Below are 20,496 nucleotides of genomic sequence, written 5' to 3'. Positions count from 1 at the left end.
GCGTGTGTGTGCGCGTGTGTGTGTGTGTGCGTGCGTGTGTGTGTGTGTGTGCGCGTGTGTGTGTGTGTGTGTGTGTGTGTGTGTGTGTGTGTGTGTGTGTGTGTGTGTGTGTGCGTGCGTGTGTGTGTGTGTGTGTGCGTGCGTGCGTGTGTAAGAGAGGGAGTCTGTCCTTGTGAGGTCTGAATATTCCCAACAACAGAAATGACAAACTGTGTTTAATGTTTTAAGGTCAGAGAGGTTGGATTTAACAGCGTTTAGGGTCCAGCTAAGCTTCGTTTCAGCGCACGTTTGTGACGCCGCTCGGTTTGCCCGAGGAGCGCTGCAGGAACACTGGAGACATCTTTGTTTGTCTCCGAGTTTGGATCTGAACTGTTTGCATGATTTTGGATCAGATGATCGCTCTCGTGTCTGCGCACCGATAACGGGGTCACGGACTTGAAGACACTTCAGGCCATGTGGGCGTGGCCACCGTCACATAACCCGCTGGTTTCTGCATTTTGAAGCTTTTTTTTTTGCTTCATTTTGGGTTTTCGGAGCCAGATATGACCATATTTGGGCATCGATAGACATCGTATGGGCATTTTAATATAGGCGTGTATGTGGAGTGAGCCCCGTGTGGACGTCAGAGGAACTGCATGATCAGGCTTACTGTAATCTGTGTGTTATTGATCTGGTCTGGAGCGTGTTTGTATTTAATCGCTTTGCTGAGCAGTTACTGAAGAGTTAGCTCTTCTCTCTCTCTGTTCTTGTGTTTCAGGCTGGCTCCGCCCACGTCCGGATCCGCCGCGACGCCAACGAGCAGCTGGTTCTGGCTCACGTCACCAACCGGCTGCTGCCGCTCGTCTCCACGCTGACCGTGCAGATCTTCAAAGACGACTGGTCCCGGCCCCTCCTCACCGGGGCCCTCTCCTCCTCCTCGTCCTCCTCGCCCGCTGCCTCCCCGCTGGGTGCTGCCGATGGCTACGCCGCCCTCGCCTCATCGCTGCCTCCTCTGCTCTTGTCCCCGGGAGGAGACTTCGACCCGCTGACCTCCACCCCCTCCAAACCCACCAGCCCCCCTCCGGAGTTTTCCTTCGACACTCCGGGGAGGAACGTGCAGCCGATGGTCCTCGCCGCTTTGGGACACCACACCCACAGGCCGTACGGAGGCCTGGGACTCTCCTACGGGTCGACCCCCTACACAGGGATGCTGAATCAGGGCCTGGCGCGGCCTGGTGGCGGGATGGGACTGGGCACACAGGGTCTGGGGGTCGGGCTCGGACTGGGCGTGGGCAGTGGCGGCGGGCCGTCCTCTCAGAGCTACAGAACTGCGTTTGGCGGGTCGACGGCGCCGCTGCGCTTCGGAAACCCTCTGGCTTCACAGTCGCAGTACCGACAGTACCGGCCGTGACCGCTCCGGCGGGTTCAGGACTTTCGGGTACTCGAAATTCATTTGTGACGGTCGGCTCCTCGGGAACGTCGAGTCAGGCAGCGGCGTCACAGCATCGACGACGGCGCCAGTTTCTGGTGTTAGATGTCGATGACTTCAGAGGAGCGATGGTGGTGATGTATTTATTGTCCGGATGAGGAGACCACCGCGTATCTTTGAGTGCTTTCTTTGTTATGGGACTGATCGTGAGGTTTGGCGGTTAGAAAGTGGCGTGCTCGTACTTTGTAAGCTTTTTTTTCCTGCAAACATTCCTTAAAAAAATAAAAGTCTTTGAGTCTGAAAGAGTTTGATGTTTAATATTTCCAGCATTGCGTGAAACAAGTATCACAGCGAACTCCACGTCTCACCCGAGATTCACCAAACATCAGAAATCCTCGTTTATCTTTTCGTTTGAGTCGTTTTCATGCAGATTTTATTAACGAAGAACTTCCTCACAGACCGACTTCGTCCAGCGTGGTGGAGCTCCGCGTCACGGGGCAAAGGTGAGACCTAAGTGATCAGGAAACTTCCCAGATCTTTATCCGGTCCATAAATCTGCTCAGTCCATCAACTATTAAACTTTAAACACCATCAGTGACTCCGCCCCTGTACGAGGTTTCCCGCGTCCTGGCGTGTGGGGATGATGAGGAGGAGGAGACCAGCTTTTATTTAGGCGGGTCCTAATCAGGAAATCAGGGCTGCACATCCCCATCAGACGAGCTCACAAAGAGGCCATGAGGCTTTGGGTACAGTCGCACAAATCAGCTCCTCTTCCTCCTCGCTGTCCTTCAGTTTCAGGAGGTCGAGGGAATGTTTGAAGGAGAACAGAGTGAAGCCAAAAGAACTCAAACAGTTCCTAATGACACTAAATGTTGGGCTGTGACGCCTCTGCTCCAGTCGTTAAAAGCAAATCGTTGAAGTTCTGAAGTCCGAGCCAGGAAAACTTTCCCGACTTCTTAAATTTGATGTTTTCTGAGGTTGGAAGTTGACTGAAGACATTCTTGACTCTTCTCAACATCTGAAGCTTCGTCTGATTTTGTGAACATGAGCCGAGCTCTTTGGAATCCTCATCGTGTCCTGTAGGACGCTGGTGACCTTCTGACCTCTCAGCTTCTACCTGATGATCCTCTGTCTGTACTGAGACAGCCCGTCCTCTCTCACGCCCAATACAAACACAGACAGGTCCCCATTGGTTCACCTGACCCCCTCAGAATCAGCTGATTTTTTTTAGATTAATAACTTTATTATATTTAATAAATCCAAAGTTTTACCTTCATACTATGAATATTCTACAGGACCTCCATTTAGTACTTTTAAATTATGCTTCCAGCTGTTTGGACTGCTCTGCTGAACTTCATAACGACGGCAGAAAAACACGTTTAAAGTTACTTATTTTCAAAACGAATTAGTTACTTAGTTACTCTTTAAAAGCATGATACACAACCTGAGTACGTAATAAAGACAAAGACCTTCCAGCCCAGTTCTATTTTTTCTGCATCATATAAACTGAATCAAATGAAAACGTCTCCTTTTAAAACTTTTATTTCGTTTTATTAGTTTTAATCTTTTAACAAAAATTAATCAAGCAAAAATTAAACTATATGCAAGAAGAAATGTGTTTAACATTTAAACCTATTGTCTGCATATTCCAGCATATAAAATAAAATAAAACACTGTTTTGTGTTTACACTCTTTCAAATAGATGCGAGTAAAACACAGCAGAAAATAAATAAAATCAAAGACTGAGCAGCTCTTACATCTGTTGTCACCTGTTTGGCAGGAGTGGGGCGGGTGGAGGTTTGCCCACAGCGGGCGTGTCAGTGGGGATTTCTCTGTCAATGTCACGTTCCCGTGGCAGCGTGCTCGCCGCTCGCTCAGATTTGAAGTTTCATTTTTCGCTGTAGAAACAAGTTTTCTTCCCACGCAGAGTGAACAGCGGACGCTAATGTTTGTCACTTTTTACTGGATCAAACTTAAATTAAGGTCATCTTCCAGCTGTGATCCCATCTACGTCCGGATCATTTTGTGATGTGGAGCTCATGGACCTGTTAGGTCCTGAACAGTTTTCAAAACCCTGGAAGCATCAGAGGGTCTGAGGACGCCGCTGTGGCGTGTCCTCACTTCATCTTGTTTCTGCTGTCACATCCAACGAGGCCGACGCCACAAAGCGTGCTCAGCCACACGCTTGCATTTTAATGGATGACACACTTTAGCGACTTTGCTGCAACTGGTCATTATTTTGTCCCCTGCAATTACGTTACCCTCTCGGCCCTCGGTTCGCCGCCCTCGCATCCTCATCAGCCCAGAAAATATTCGAATGAGTGAGAGACGCTGTGGGCCAGCGAATGAGAATGAAGCGAGGAGACAGCTTCGAGGCCGGCGGAGTCGCAACGTGTTAGGAGGCCAACAGACTCCTGACCCCGTTACTGAGGGACCCGCCTGGTCTCCAAAAACCGCTAATAGGCCCAAGTTTCGCTGTTTTTCCAGCACATTGATCACTGTGTTTGTTCAAATCCAACGATGGGGAGAAGATTGGGCACGGAGGGAAGCTCGCCGTTTTCCCAGGAGTTTACTAAAGAGGTGCGTGTTCAAACTTTGTCCCAGAATGTGCCAAACGCGACCAAATGTTTACCGACACACTCGTCCCCTCTCGGGCTCCTCCTGCGGTAAACGCAGTGATGCTCGTCTCTCACAGAAACGCATCACTGAGCCTCACGCAAACTGACAAAAGCATTTCCTTCCCCATGAAACATTCACACGTTTTACTCCGAGCTTCATGTTTCCTCTGTGATCAGGATCCTTGCAGGGCTTGGCTCAAATCTGAGGAGTTTCAAATACATGAGACACAGCTCTCCACCAAATGAAACTTTATCATAAATTTCAGCAGCAGAAGTAAAACACTGAGGATAGATGACATGCTCAAGTCCATCTTTGAGACATAAAACTCACTGAAGAGGCAGCTGATCACCTCCTTATGTCCTCAGCACGCCTTTCACCTTTCAGAAGAACGAAGGTGTGCCTATTTTTGTAGAATCTGAATGTGTCAGAAACACTGAGCAGGGTTCAAAGCGCCACTTTGCTGCCACTTAAACTGGCCTAGCTATGCTAGCTAGCATGGGATGCAAAGTGTTAGCCTGTATGGATACATCACACAGATAACGGCAAGACCTTCTTTGAAATGTGACACAAAGGAGATATTTTGTCATCTGCTGACCCATCCATCCACCCTAACCACCTCTGTCCCTTTTTCAAGTCACCACTAGAGGGCAGTGTCACTTGATGGTAAACCTTAGGCTGTACATAAAAGGCTGAAGTCTGAACAGTAGTGCTCTGGATAATGCCAGAAGGGACTACATTCAGCACCCGAGGGTAAAGTGCTAATGCTAGCAAGCTCTATTAAGAAGATGCACTAATAAACTGTAATTGTGCATCACACAGGCACAGATGTGGTTAAGATACTGATATGAAACTGGACATAAACATCAGTTTCCTGTTCAAGTGCATCGGCTCCATCAACCTGACCTCCCCCCCCATCCTTCAGTCATTGTTACAGCTGTCATTAGAGGGTGTGTCTTAAAAATATAAGCTGTAAATAAATGATGGCTGTAGCTACTGTGACATCACTGGTTTAAGTATTGTGGTCATCACCGTCCTGGTTTTAGCAAGACAGGTAAAGCACTAAGTTATCAGGTAATGCTAGTGATGTCAGTCAAAGAGGCCACGTTCCTATTAGCGCAAATGTTAAGCTTTAATACAATTTAAGCTTTCTCCACCTGTACAGGTGTTACAAAGGTGGTAATTACCCATAGAGACGAAGCAGTTTGTGTGTCAGGCTGTAAACATGTTTATTTCTGGTCTATGGGGACTGACTCACTGCTGGTGCCTCCGCTGGACGTTAGAGGAACTGCAGCTTTTCCTTCCTCATTGGCTTCATCTTTCAGGATTTGATGTTTGGTTTTGCCGAGCCCACAGCTGCGCTTTCTGTTGTTCTAATGAGCTTTGGAGCCTCGTTTTTTGGATGATATGTCAAATTGTTGGAGCTAACAAGTCGCACAGCGCCGCTCGTATTTCCCCCCAACACACACTCGCAGAAGCTGGAACCCGTTTAAGTGCCTCTTCTGAAGAATTTCATTTCCTCTCCAAAGGAGGATAATCCCTCCTCTGGTTTTGTTCTGCGGCTTTCAGAGGAGATTTTGACCAAACAATCAAAGAAGTACTTTTCCTTGGAAAGCTTAGCGGGAGCTTCTGCTCCCTCAGCGCTGGATGTGCTCAACAGTCATTAAGCCTGTAACGAGGTCCTGCAGCATTTCAAAGTCCGGAGTGGCAGCGTTTTTATGAGTGTTGACTTCACACGCTTGTTACAAAACAAATGGTATTGAGCTTTTGTAATCTGTGACCAAAATCCCCACCAAATGAACAGGATCAGTGCAGCGCCGCTGCTTTCTGGGTCAAATCTGACACCGCCGAGGTCGACGCTGCCCGCCCCACGGTCAGCTCAGGTCACACCGGCCGACTGCGTACACGCAACCTAACGAGGAAAGTAGAAGTACATTTACTCGAGTACTGCTTGCTGACATTCCACTACTCTTTCAGGAGGGCGGAGTCAGGATCTCACCTTAAAAAACCAAACAAGCTGAAAAAAAAATAGATTTCTGACATTTAAATAGTCAGATCTGGACAAATCTCTTGGCTCTCTTATTAGAGATTAAATGAGCGACCATGATGATATTTATAGGCAGTGTTGGAGGGTTTATGCAGAAGCAAACACCTGCTGATGTAATGTACAGGCAGAGTGAAGATCTCTTTACTTCGAGCGCACCTGTTTGGTCTCCTTCACAGTCTCAGTGTCTCTAGTAATAATAGTTCCTGTAACAGCTCCAAAGGCTGCCGTTGGATTTGAGCTGATTGACCCTGTGCACGAGAAAATGCTAACTTCCTCGTTTGAGACCGGATGTGGGGTTGTACATTTCCGGTAGCTTTACTTTGCGGTCAATCGCTGCTGCGAAGATATATCCTCCAAAATCATGTCCAAAACTCGAAAACGGAAAGATGGCGTTAAGTTACAAAGAGCAGAAGGTGGGAACACTCACCGCTGTTGTGTCATAAAAAAGTCTAATGATCAATTTTGACATTTAAAGCGTTTAGATCGATCAGTTGTTTGCATCACTCAACACAAGCAGAACTGCATCACTGCAGCAGAAGACACATCGTCCACATTCAGAAGCACATCTCTGTATAGTGACAGGCAAATGTTCAGCATTCAAACTACAGGTGAAGAATAGTCGAACCAGATTCACCAGGTTCACCTTTCACCTCGCTGTTTCACAGATTTTAGTGCAAGTTTGCATGCTTTTTTTTCTCGTGTGATTTCTGAGGATAAAAAAACTGACTGGAATACAATGATGATGATGAGGAGGAGGAGGAGGAGAGCAGCGTATGTAGGGCAGCCTGCTGGAGGTGGAGCGCGGCTGCAGGGAGGTGACTGAGGCTCTGCTGGTCTTTTAGGAATATGTCGGGTTAAGAAGGATTACAGCGTAGAAGGATATCTGCATGAAAAGCAGAGATGTGGTGCACGTGCTCAGTGCGGTCATGGCAGCCGCAGCAGCAGCCGCGGGGGCGATAATGATGTCAGAGGTCCTCTGAGGTCACAAACCCTGACCTCAGCTGCGCCAACTGGAGCAGAAAACCTGGAGGGGAAGGGCGGGGCCTGTGACCTCACTGATGGCTGGTCGCTCGAATAGACTTTCAGAGGTGATCGCGTCGTTTATATGGCTGACAGATTAAAGGAAAAGCCAACATCGAGCTTTTCATTCTGCAGCTTTGCTTCTCCTCATGGTTTTATGCTTTGATGATGAGGATGAAGATTCAAAAGCCACCATCAGTGTTCAGTTGGGCTGAGATACGAGGACTCTGAAGGAGTTAGCACAAAGTGGGAATCACCAGATTTTTTACGTTTTGTCAAATGCAGAGTGTCGGAATAACAAATATTGCGATTTTGTTAGTTATCTCACGTCACCTTTGATCTTTTTGAGATTGTGAAGCAAACAAACACTCACTAAAGTCAGTCTGCAACTGAATGCTGCAGAGTTGCCAATCACATGCATTGTGTTTTGTCCCTGGATCATTTTCATCCTCGGTACAACATTCAGTGACTTCTTGCGTCCTGTGGGAGACAGCGCTATCATCCTGTACGCGGTCTGTAGGAGATACATAAGCTCAGTGTGATAAATTATATATTAGCCTCACATGGGTCCTTCTGGCTGCTGTAAAGTCGAGCTTTAACAATACTTCCTAATTCCCAGCCATCACATGCTCCTGATAACTCTGTGCAGGAACATTCTGGTGGCAGAAAAACAGGAAATGAGTAAAAGAAAGTGACGCCCTCTGAACGCAGGCGTTTAGACTAAATTCAGTCATTTCATATCCAGCAGGTTCCAGAAATCTGAGCTGAAACTGAATCTGGCTGCGCATCGCATCATACCGCTGTGGTCACAGCACCATGGAGCTGTTATGGAAGTTTATCGATACTGGAGTCTCTTTAATGAACCACTAGGGGGCAGCACCTGTGTTGGCACTCGACAGGAAGTCGAAGCTGGTTTCTGGTGAGTTTACAGTGACTCCTTTTTGGTTCGTACTGGGTAAAACATCAAGTCTAAAAAGGCAGACATGTAATGTGTCAGACAGGAGGGTTTTCCTGCACATGCTCACTGGATGTCGCTAGATTCACACCACAGTCGTCACATCTGGTGAACTCAGACAAAGGAAGCTCATTTCCACCACTTGTGTCTTTGACCTCATTTTTTGGTCACTCCCTGCAGCTCAGGGTCGCAGATCGACGGAGAACCACTCCTGATCAGTCGTAACCAGACTGCATTTTGTTCACATCTGTCTCAGCCCGATCCAGTTGTTGAAAAACGATTAGTTTTAATCACGTGTGAAAAGGTTTTCCCCCCATCCTCGCCTTTCACAATAAAAGCCCCACACAGTGAGTGTAAAATAGATTTTGTCTTTGTTTCATGAACCAAATCCACGTTTTCTTGTTAAAGTTGGTTAAAAATCAGAGCGTGAATCACCTGATCTCTACCTGTGGCTGAGGCTGTGCGTCACTAATGCTGTAATTCTTCCTGCTGTCATTTTCTGATTCCTCAGAGCCGCCTCGTTTGAAACGTCGGCCCTCCACAGGAAGCAGTTGTGTGATCAGAATGAAATCACTGTGTTAATCTCCGCGTGTTGTGTAACGCTGGCAGTGAACACTGTGTTCAGACAGGCGGGATCACTGCATCTGTTTACAGCGACCTGCAGATTAGATGCGACCTCACACTTCAAATAGAGACTAATCCGACGCAACACACACACACAGCGCCGAGCTCCGCGGGAACATTAAAGTCAACGACCTAATCCCCCGAGGCCGAACAGAAACACTTAGAGCCACAATCACTGTCTGTTTAACATCCAGCAACACACACACACTACAGCTGCTTCCCTCTCTTAAAGCAACCAAAATCTTTTTTTATCACCACACACACACACACACACACACACTCGTTTTTCTTGTAGCTGATTTGTCAACTTGTTTAAATCCTGGATTTTTTTTCTGAGAGCTCCAACCACAGATCAGTGAGATAAAAGTGATAATAGGATCTTAATATTCAGACCTACTTCTTCACTTTCTGAACTTTGTGTTTTAAATGTTCAAAAATTAAAACGGGCGTCCTTCTGCTCCACCTGCAGAATGTTTGCAGCCTGATACGGTGCTCTCTATCGTTACTTCCCCATTTATAACAACCCAGAGGGTTTTATTTTTAACTCACCTGTGTAGGCTCAAATTTAGCATTATTAGGGGCGTGGCCTCTTTGACTGACAACTGAATGATGTCACAGATGACTCTATAGGTGCTAGCTGTCCGCGAGGCTTCGCCTCAGCTAACTGGAGCCCCTGAATTTGACCTCTGTGCTCAGTCTGTTCTTAATAATATTGTTTTAAACAGCACTACATCATCAGCATTTAATGATGTCATATGCTCATTTTTAGCCCTCAAGCATCATAGCAGATTGTTGTCCCTCCGGCTAAACGACCTCCTCAACATGTCTTGTAGTTCTCCAGAGGCCTGGTAATGAACTAATCATGTGATTCAGGTGTGCTGACCCAGGGTGAGGTCTAAAACCTGCAGGACACCGGCCCTCGAGGCCTGGAGTTGCCCACCCCTGGTTTAAAGCCAGCAGCGTTCCTGTGCTATGCACTGCAAGCTTAAACCTGCATTACTTTTAATGGCCACTGGGGGCGATAACTGCGGCTGCAAAAAGACTTCCAGTCTGAGATTATGGGCTCAGGCACATATCGGACACAAGCACTCGCAGCACCTTCAGAGTGCGGTTCGCAGGCAGCATCAGCGGAGACGCTGTATTGGAGGACTTTATGACACCCTTCCACCTGAGGCTAGCTTACCTCAGAACAGGTAACGCCTCCAAGCGATGATGCAAATGTGTGGGGCTCAGACAGGAGATGGGCCAGTTAGAAAGGAGGGCAAACTGACAAAGACAGGGAGTGTAGCTGACAGCAGAATTCCCAGGAATACACCGAGACCAGCTCCATTACGTTCCAGCTGTGATGTAATCGTTCCCACTGAAGACAAAGATTTCAATTCCAAAGACTCTGTGGATAAAACGTTCCTCTGAAACGCTCCTGCTGTGATCTGAACCCATGATGGCAGAAAATGTGTGGAGATGCACAAACACACGATTCCTGCAGAAACTTTCCTCAAAATACAAACAGTGTGTACAATGACCAGTCAAAGCGTAGGTTGGAGCGACGTCTTCAGCTCACAGATACTTTCACAGATTTGAGGCTCATCTCTTAGCTCCAACAACCATGTCAGTATATCTTCATTAGGGATGGGTACCGGTGTCCGGTGCGACATAAACGGTAGTAACCAGACCGAAAAGCAGCGCACATTTCGGTGCTTTATTTCGGTGCTTTTTTTTTCCTGAGCTGTGATACACTTCTAGCCAATCATTTTACGTTTCCGAGAATAGTAGGCGGGGCCAGGTACGTAAGTTCTGTTAGAGCAGAGCTACAGATTAAAAATGTCCAAGGCAAAGCGGTCAAAAGTCTGGCTGTACTTCACAGCAAAATATGCAAACTCAGCAGCAACAAGTGCTTTAAGCTGATACTGTGATACTGTCAAAGGAGGTAACACCAAGAATCTGATGAAACACCTGGAGACGCATAGCGTTTTTTTTAAAAGCCGAGAAATGCGCCGTATTTGATAGCTTGCTGCGAGACCTCACACCAGGCACATCTACTGCAGGTGGGTTGCCTGTTATGCAACATCCCCCAAAAACCCGAAGAGGAGAGTCCTGGCCCCTAGCCCTGCCAGTGTAGCAGAAATGATGAGGATGATGATGCAGCAGCAGCCGTTCTTCTCTGCGTGAGTAGCTTAATGTTGTTGGTGTGTAATTTACGTTGAGTAGACTAACCACGTTATTACATTAATGCATGTAAGGTGAACTAGCAAACATCATCATAGCTACATGCGGCTGTCTTCTTGTGTGATGGCAGATGCTCCCTTCACCCTGGCCAAAAAGGCTAAAATGACCAAAGAAAAAGTGGAAAACAGTTAAACATGAGAGGTTTTAAGTTTGTGTTTTTTCCATTGTTTAAGCTTCCAGCCAAGAGTGATACCATATATGCCCCATAGCTGCAGAAAAGGCTAACATTGTTATCTTTTTACAAAAAACAGATGAACATGAGAGGTTTTTGGACCAATTTTGTGTTCTCCATTCTTTAAGCACCGGTTTGAGCACCGTTTAAGCACCGGCACCGTTTCAAAAGTACCGATTTGGCACCGGTATCAGATAAAACCTAAACGATACCCATCCCTAATCTTCATAAACTGAGTTACCGTGAGAACAAACTGGTCTCCTCTCATTTACAGTCTGATAAATGTGAGCTGTGACTGTGTTTAGAGAGCAGATGCAATCATGTAAAACTGCAGACAGTTAAAGAGAACACAGGCTGAGGTCCGATGAGGTGCAGTGCTCCTGCTGCAGCAGCAGGGCGGCGACGTTGAGCTGAGTTTGAATGCTGCTCGTTTTGACGTTGATGCTGTTTGACGTCCCGCCGCCTCCTCGCTCACCCACAGTCAAACACTGAGTGCTTCACTCCCATTAACAATGGATAGGGTGTGTGTGTGTGTGTGTGTGTGTGTGTGTGTTTGGCTTTCTGAATGCTGACTCCAGTACTTCAGAATCAGAATCAGAATCAGAATCAGAATACTTTATTGATCCCTGGGGGAAATTATTTTTTGTTACAGTGCTCCATTTTAAACCAACATTAAGACAAGACAGACAATACGCTAACTAAGAATAGTACAATATATACATATATATACATACATACATACATAAGTCACTTATAAATAAATATTTGGAAAAGAAACATGTGTAGCTGTAGCAGCAAACAGTGTGTTAAGTGGATGCGTTGTACAGGGAGATGGCCACAGGCAGGAATGATTTCCTGTGTCGTTCAGTGGTGCTTTTCGGTAATCTCAGTCTCTCACTGAACGAGCTCCTGTGACTGACCAACATGTCATGGAGTGGGTGGGAGGTGTTATCCAACATTGTCTTTATCTTGGACAGCATCCGCCTCTCCGACACCACCTTGAGGGAGTCCAGCTCCATCCCCACAACATTGCTGGCCTTACGGATCAGTTTATTAAGTCTGTTGGCATCTGCGACCCTCAGCCTGCTCCCCCAGCATGCAACAGCATAGAGGATCGCACTGGCCACAACAGACTCATAGAAAATCCTCAGCATTTTCTGGCAGATGTTGAAGGACCTCAGTCGCCTCAAAAAATAGAGACGACTCTGGCCCTTCCTGTAAAGTGCTGTGGTGTTTTTAGCCCAGTCCAGTTTATTGTCAATGTGTACTCCAAGGTATTTATAGTCCTCCACAATGTCAACACTGACCCCCTGGATTGAAACAGGGGTCAAGTGTTTCCTGGTCTTCCTGAAGTCCACGATCAGTTCCTTGGTCTTTGCCACGTTGAGCTGCAGATGATTCTGCTCACACCACGTGACAAAGGAGTCGACCACAGCCCGGTACTCTGTCTCATCATCCCTGCTGATGCATCCAACCACCGCAGAGTCATCAGAAAACTTCTGAAGATGGCAGGTCTCTGTGCAGTGGCTGAAGTCTGTGGTGTAGAGGGTGAAGAGGAAGGGGGAGAGGACAGTCCCCTGTGGTGCCCCTGTGTTGCTAATCACCTTGTCAGACACACACTGTGGGAGACGTACATATTGTGGTCTTCCTGTCAGGTAATCAACAATCCAGGACACCAGAGAAGCATCCACCTGCATCGCTGCTAACTTATCACCCAGGAGGGTCGGCCTGATGGTGTTGAAAGCACTGGAAAAGTCAAAAAACATGACCCTCACAGTGCTCGCCGGCTGGTCCAGATGGGTGTAGACACGATTGAGCAGGTAGATGATGGCGTCCTCTGTTCCGAGACGAGGCTGATAAGCCTGATACTTGATCCTACAGTTACTGTGACGCCGCTGCTTCCATCTTTTCTTGAACTTATTACTACAAGCAGTATTTCAGTAGCACTGCTGGTAGTAATGGTACTGCACACTGGTTATCCCTGTCCTGCACAGTGGGAGGTATTCCACTGATGAAAAATAACTCACCAGCCACTTCATTAGGTACACTTTGTTATTTTACCTTCAGACTTGTTTGAATTCTTCATTTCACAGATTCAACAAGCAGCTGCAAACATTCCTCAGAGATTTAGCTCTATGTCGACATGACTTCATCACCATGTGAATATTTATTTATTTTATTTAGGACAGTGCATGTTAATGAACATAAATGTAAAAAAAAATAATACATGAATGTAAACATACCAGATTATAGCCAAGGGCTAATTTCCATCTGTTGTCCTTAAGCATAAAAAATAGGCATAATAATTCATAAAAATTCATCATTCATTCATAATAAAAACTCCATCACCAAACTTACACATACACACCATTCTGTTCCCAAATAAAACATTAAAACTATACAACTCATACATGATCACACACTTGATTTGTCCATAACCAGTTTTTAAGCTTTGCCTTAAACAAATTGAATGTAGAGCATTCTCCCGTTCCACCACATCCTGTTTCTGGTTAAAGTCTATCGGCCCATCCATCAGCCCCACCTCGTCCATATTCCTTAAAAATAATTGCAGTTGTCACTAGACAATAGTAATCCATAGGCTGTAATATATTAATGATGGACGTAGCCACCGAGACACCACCCAGTGGTGATGTCACTGGTTTGATCTGAGACCCCACTGTGGTCATCGCCATCCTAGTTTTAAAGAGCCATACCCCTTTTGGACAGGTGAACCACTAAATTATCAGGTAATACTATGGTAGCTAAGAGGCCCCGCCTTAATAATACAGATGTTGAGCCTTGATACAATTTAAGTTATAAAAACACATGTAGGTGTTTTGAAAGGAAATTATCTATAGAGACCAATCAGTTTGTGTATCAGCCTGTAAACGTGTTTATTTCTGCTGTAAAGGTTTAACATGGGAGTCTATGGGGACTGACTCACTGCTGCCGCCCTGCTGGGCATCAGGGGAACTGCAGGTTTCTTTCTTTAGAATCTATATTTGGAAGTTAGTTTAAACCTTTTTGGACTTAAATATGCCTGAAATATTTAACATTTATAGAGAGGGAAAAAGGCTTTGATTATATTTATATTCTTATTTTGTTCATAATAATTTATCTAAACACATATTTTATTTAAATATGTCCTTTCTTTAAATCATAATTAAAATTAAATATTAGTAATATTAGTAATTCAAATCATATTATTTAATAGGATTAAATAAATGTAAACTGAAAAACAAACTATTCCTTAATTTTAAATATAAATGAAGAATTGAAATGGCACCAAAAAAACGTTTTTCTTAAAGTTGACGAAGAACTATAATTAGTCTTTCACTTAACTAAAATCAACCTGTTAGCATCACACAGTGTCCTGTTTTATCCTGCTTTGTCTCACCTGCAGACAAATGTAATTTACTGAGTTTTAAAACAGTGAACACAAACCTCTGGAGCCTGAGACGCTTTCATTAAAGAGTTATCGGCCTTTAGTCTTTAAAATCGTTTGGCATTAATCATCAGAAGTGCAGATACATAACTCTGTGTTGGCAGATTAATCAATCACAGTCAGGCGTTTTCAGCGGCGATGCGGCGGCAGACAAAATGTCAGCGTTTGAGCCCGGGGCAGTAGAAACAGGAGCAGCTGAGTGTGTGGATGCAGTTTGCTGCACTGAGCAAATCTCTCCAAATTTCAAGTCGATACCAGCTTGAGTTTCCACCGTGTTTCAGCTGCAAATGTCAGCGTGTGTGCGTGTGTGTGTGTTTAACAGTAGGTAACGTATTGACTGTGGATGAATGCATGAATGGATGGATGGACAGCTGGGTTGGTTGGTTGGTTTAGCAGGAACAATCGGAGGGCAGCAGGGTTAGCTGTGTTTCCATACAACAGATAACTGCCAGAGGGTTGAGGGGTGTGTGTGTGTGTGTGTGCTTCTGTGTGTGTGTGTGTGTGTGTGTGTGTGTGTGTGTGTGTGTGTGTGTGTGTGAATAAGGGGATGGAGAGAGCGAGAGAGAGAAGGGGTAAACAAGGCCCAGAGATCAGAAATCTGAACATGTGACCTCAATATCTCTGGTTTGAAGGTCGGACTGCATGTTGCAGAAAATTGGAGGCAGGATAATAACACGTACGACGTGTTTGTTTTCTAAATATACTTTTAGTTTCAGGTGAGGAAACAGCTGATATCTGTGGAGCACATATGCACTCCGGCGAGCCTCTGAGAATCAGGGTGGAGGGCGTCCATGCTGCGGTCACACAGGGCAGAGTGGAGTCAGACTCTTTGAGTCAGAGTCTTTGAATAAAGGAAAGAAATCCAGAAAAGCATCATCATCAAAGCTCATGTCCCCTCCAGCTCTGTGATGAGCTGATCATCTGTAAACGATCCCGGGAGGTGATAAACAAATATTTAAATCTGACCGATGCAATAATATTAACTGTGATCATTTTTTTGAAGTAAATACTCCACAGACCAACCTTCTTCCTTCCACCTGCTCCTCTCAGGCGCTGTCCTTCAGGACGTGCTGAGTGCTGATGAAGAGGAGGGAGCGGAGGAACCTTTTAAAAACTGAAGGTCACTTCTAACAAAGCAGCGCTTTGACCAGAGAAACAAATCTCACCCTGACTGTGTGCGAAGGTTCAGCTGCTGCGTGTTCCCGGGAGAAAAAGGCCACAACTTCAGAAACATGGTAACACTGCTCAGCATGTGACGTTCACAGGAGATACGTAAAAGTCAAACACTGGATCTGTACGTCTGACAACAGCTTGATACGATAATTATAACCAAGATTATTAGAATAATAATAAAATACACTTGAAACAAGCATTTTATGAAAAGAAATATCCTTATAAATATAATTAATAAAAAATAAAGAAGTAAATATCTTCAGTTTTAGAACTCGTTCATCTAACGAGGCTTTGGATGATCAGTGAGAGTCGACTGTTTACAAAAATCAGTGTTTTTATATTTAACACCTGTGCTGTAGATCTGACGATGAAATCAAAGTAAACAAGCAAACGTGCAGTGGAAACTCAGCCAAACAAACTCAAAAGTCAAAACAAAATAAACATAAACACTAATATAAAAAGAAAAACGATGATGACAGACGTTGAACTTTATTTATGGGCAAATTAATGAGTTTCCTCAGATGTGACAGGATTTTGTGTACATGCACTTTTTGTTTACTGACCATATTCAAAAGTGAAGTCGTCCTTCAAAATAAGAGTACAAAGGTGTTTTGGTCCGGCTGCAGAGGCTTTTGTAGGACTGCTGTGACGCTGTCTGCATGTGTCAGGTAGCAAATAAATGATTTTATGACTTTTGTTTTGGAGTTATTCCGTCTTGATTTGGACAGTTTGAGTCTGTGTGACATCTGGAAACATTATTATTACATTCTGTCCGCACTGAGTACTTTGAATCGTTGCCTCGGCCCTTACAGCGCGAGTCCTTCCTCTTCATGTATCTGCAGTCACGTCTCAACTTTTTACTTATTTTTAAGGATTATTTGATCAGAAGTTTATTGTTCTGGGATTTAAGCTCCATCAGCCTGTAGATCTGTGATTGGTCCAAGAGAGGGAGCCAAGAGAGAGAGAGAGAGGAGTTTACCCCTCCTTTACCTTCAGATAGCACCCCCCCCCCCCCCCCAACTCTACTGACTGCTGTGTGTGTGTGTGTGTGTGTGTGTGTGTGTGTGTGTGTGTGTGTTTGATGCTCATGCGGACCGACAGCCGAGTCTTCGGGTCACTCTCTGGGACGTCTCGGGACCCCGATCAGTCCTGGCTGAACGCCAGACTGTCTGGGGGGGGGGGGGCTCTGTCTCAACAACACCAACACACACACACACACACACACACACCTTCTATTTGCATGTAGGTGCTGTGTATCGTGCACATTAACTTTGAACTCTCTTGTGCAGTAATAACTGCAGACTGCACTGCATTATGGGAAACATGCATGATGTCACTCTAAATGTTTAAATCTGTAGTTTTTTTTGTCAGTTTTGTAGTTTTACTGTCTTTGGAGCACGCGTGTTTCACACAAAGTCACATCTGGACAATATCAGGTAATATTTTAAAAATCTGTTTCTAAATCAGTGGATTTGATCCTGTGAATGACCTTTAACCTCGTCCTGTGGTCATCAACATCCCAGGTACAGGTAGACTGCTTCACGTTAACGTTGGACAGAAGGTGTTTTTAGTGCAGGAAGCACTAACCTCAACTTCTTGTTCACTTCCTGTGATGGAACCAAGCGTCTGTGTTTGGATCCTGTCAGCGATGAGGAGCTAGCAACGCCATCCAAGCCACGACTGCAGACTCTCCTGGGACTGGCGCATGCCTGCTGCTACCATCACATGATCGACATGATTGACAGCCACGCTGCCAAAGTGGTCGCAAGAAAAATTAGTTTTGATTTAAAGGCTTTGTTGGAAGCACAGGTGGGTGATGGTCGCTGATGGTGAGAGGTCTTGGTGCTTAACTTCCTGTTTGGGTTTTTTATTCTAGTGTTTGAAGCTTTGAAAGATTTCGTTATTATTCTAACGCTGACTCTGATTTCGTGTCATATCGTTGAGATCCTGCTTCTGTTTGACTCTGTGGTTTTCTGATTGGCTGTCGTGCGATCCTGTGTTTTGGTTCATGTCTCCATTATTGTTTCACTTTGTGGTTTCTACTGAGAAGTTGTTGTTTTTATTTACTGGACTTGGTGCCTCCTTGTCTCTCACATCTTGTTGAGCGTTCATGTCAGTGTTTGTGATGGTCTGCTCCTCCCTGATTGGTTCACCTGCTGGTCATTACTTCCTCACTTGTCCCACTGCAAATTTTGGGAACATATTTAATCTCTGAGATATCTCAACATAGTGAAATACAACTTTTTGGGCTTCAGTTAAAGAAACAAACGTGTAAAATGACACATAATGTTGTTTAAACCTCGTGTTTCTCTCGTCTTTGTTGCGTTTCCATATCTCAGCTTCGATTATCAAAGCAGTTCTTTGGACTTTTATATCTGGTGCTGTGGATTTATTGTGTTTGCCTTGGTAGTATTACGACAGAAATGTTTCCAGTAATGTTTTTATCTAAATATTTATATAGAATATGTATATTCTGTATTTCTTTAAAGTATATAAAATAATATTTGAAATATGGAAAAATTGGACTCACTAAATAGTAAAACAATAATAATATTAATAACAATTGGGAAATACTCCCAAAAGATGTTTTTAGAGCAGATACTGTTGCACAGATTCATTTTGATACTTTCAGTTACCTGGATAAAACTGCATGTCAGAGCATTTTTCGATCATCAGCCCGCTGAGGCTGAAATTAAAAATACTAAAGTCTGATATGTAGCTTCATAATCATCTCTTCAACCACTCAGCCTGTTGATTTATGAATAGTTAACCCCTTTAAGTAAATCCCGTTTTTATGACCTTCCGGGGGGTAAAACAGGATTCTTGAAACTACCGGCTAAACGTTTTCCGTAACAGGAAGTGAAGGTTAGCGAACATCAGCGATGGGCAGTTACTGTAATCTGATTACTTTTTTCAGGTAACGAGTAAAGTAAGGGATTACTATTGCAAAAACTGTAATTAGATTCCCGTTACTTTCCCGTAGGAACGCTGCGTTACTGCGTTACTTAAACCGTGATTTTTTTGCGAGAATGTCTCATGACAGTGACGTAAGCGAGTGCGCCGTTCGTGACAACAGCTGTGTGCAGATCAACAGTGGATCATATATCGATTGTGGGAGAGAGTATGAGCGTGCAGCGTTTAAAGCGTGGAAGCACTGACCTTACTTTGAGTTTGATTCCATAAAAAGTGACAAAAACATTAGTGTCCGCTGTGCGTGGGAAGAAAACTTCTTTTTACAGCGAAAAAAACCCCTAAACTTCCAAACAAGCACCGAGTAGCTACGACGTAATGGATTCTTCCACTGACCGCGGCACACCTGCACCAGGGTAAACCTCCGCCTACCCCACTCCTGCTTTACAGGTGAAAATAGAGCAAAAGGACCGCTGAGGTTTTGACTTTATTTATTTTCTGCTGTGTTTTACTTGCATCTATTTGAAAGACTGAGTGAAAACACAAAAAATATTTTATTTTATGTGCTGGAATGTGCAGAAAATAGGTTTAAATGTTAAACTAATTTCTTCCAGTCAGAGAATGTTGCATATAATTAAATTTTTGCTTGATGCATAAAGTTAAAAGATTAAAACTAATAAAACAAGTTTTAAAAAGAGACTTTTCCATTTGATTACATTTTGTATGATGATTATGTAGAAAAAGTAGAATTGGGCTGAAAGATCTATCGCTCTATCACCTCTTCAGGTTGTAAATCGTGTTTTTAAAAAGTAACTAAGTAACTAAGTAATTAATTACTTTTGAAAATAAGTAATCAGTAAAGTAACGGGATTACTTTTTTGGGCAAGTAATCGGTAATTAGTTACTTATTACTTTTTTCAAGTAACTTGACCAACACTGGCGAACATTAATGGAAAACGCTGCAAAAGCACACAAAACACAACGGAAATAGGAAAAAACACAAGGGAAGTGTTTCTGGGGAGACAATAACCCGACGCACCAGTTGCAGGAACTCAAAACATGGTGGGTGTGTCTTATCATGATTCATAAAATACTGATGACGGATTTTTGTGCTAATAGTTAGGCTAACACACTTACTGTTCATCTTTTCTTTCCTCACAAAATCGACAGATCCTCCGCTTTTAAGTGTCTCTCAGTTCTCAGCATTTTTTGGATTATTGTCTCCCCAGAAACACTTCCCTTGTGCTTTTGGAAATCAGTTTTTTCCTTTTTCCGTTGTGTTTTGTGTGCTTTTGCAGCGTTTTTCTTATTGCTGGTGTTTTCTTTAGTTGCAGTCCGTTTGGCCTCTCAGGGCCACCGTAAGGTTGTCCTAAGATGGCACACTATCTCGTATCAGTTCAGTGACATAAATGCTAAAATGCAGATTTGATTTGAGTAAAACAACATTTTCTACTCAGCCTTTTTGCATTTCCTCATTTCTTATTTTAGCTTGCACATTATTTCTTTCTCTCAACAGGTGAAAAAAAAAATCCTCCCCTGAAGTGTTAATGGGTAAATGTGACACTGCAATCAACACATCAGTGCAGGATTTTTACGCCCTCGAGCACGAAATAAAGAGCAAAGTAAAACAATAGTATTCACCTCATCTAATGAGAACCACATGCACCTGCTTTGCTTTGCTAGCTAATATACTGAAAGTAAAAACTAACAAGTAGCTAATTTTATTTAATGTGAGTGCATTTCAATACATTTAAAAACACATTTTTCACTGTCAGTCTTTGAATATTTCAGTATATTTTCCAGTGTGTGTCACATGTATGTGCGCTGTGTAGCAGCACAGTGTAAAATGACAGTACAATGCAGATGTGATGCTGTAAGTCAGTCGAGTGTATTTAATCGT

The 20,496-nt window shown here is 44.2% G+C and overlaps 1 protein-coding gene and 2 long non-coding RNA genes across 5 annotated transcripts in view; all 3 read left to right on the top strand.

Moving 5' to 3' along the window:
- The window catches only part of slc30a6 (solute carrier family 30 member 6), a 61,904-nt gene extending 60,369 nt beyond the window's left edge, over positions 1-1,535 (top strand). For both annotated transcript variants that reach the window (XM_014411834.3, XM_076891402.1), the window contains one exon: positions 758-1,535. In XM_014411834.3, coding sequence (XP_014267320.1) covers positions 758-1,390 — 633 coding nt within the window. In that variant the 3' untranslated portion in view covers positions 1,391-1,535. The remainder of the gene's footprint in view (positions 1-757) is intronic.
- A 6,310-nt stretch (positions 1,536-7,845) lies between these two features.
- Positions 7,846-15,883, top strand: LOC111501244 (uncharacterized). The gene is made up of 3 exons (XR_002721444.2): positions 7,846-8,010; positions 15,224-15,453; positions 15,564-15,883. It is a non-coding gene; the product is annotated as an uncharacterized LOC111501244 (long non-coding RNA).
- Positions 15,884-16,966: 1,083 nt separating this feature from the next.
- Positions 16,967-20,496, top strand: part of LOC101464861 (uncharacterized) — a 34,830-nt gene continuing 31,300 nt past the window's right edge. The window contains exons 1-2 of one of the 2 annotated variants that reach the window (XR_013101306.1): positions 16,967-17,122; positions 17,210-17,495. This is a non-coding gene — a long non-coding RNA (uncharacterized LOC101464861). Of the gene's footprint in view, positions 17,123-17,209; positions 17,496-19,651; positions 20,219-20,496 lie in introns of those variants that run through there. The other variant, XR_013101307.1, reaches the window with a different exon arrangement.

Source organism: Maylandia zebra, linkage group LG13 (assembly GCF_041146795.1).
Source record: "Maylandia zebra isolate NMK-2024a linkage group LG13, Mzebra_GT3a, whole genome shotgun sequence".
Classification (NCBI taxonomy): domain Eukaryota; kingdom Metazoa; phylum Chordata; class Actinopteri; order Cichliformes; family Cichlidae; genus Maylandia; species Maylandia zebra.
This window is presented reverse-complemented; position numbering and strand designations above follow the sequence as displayed.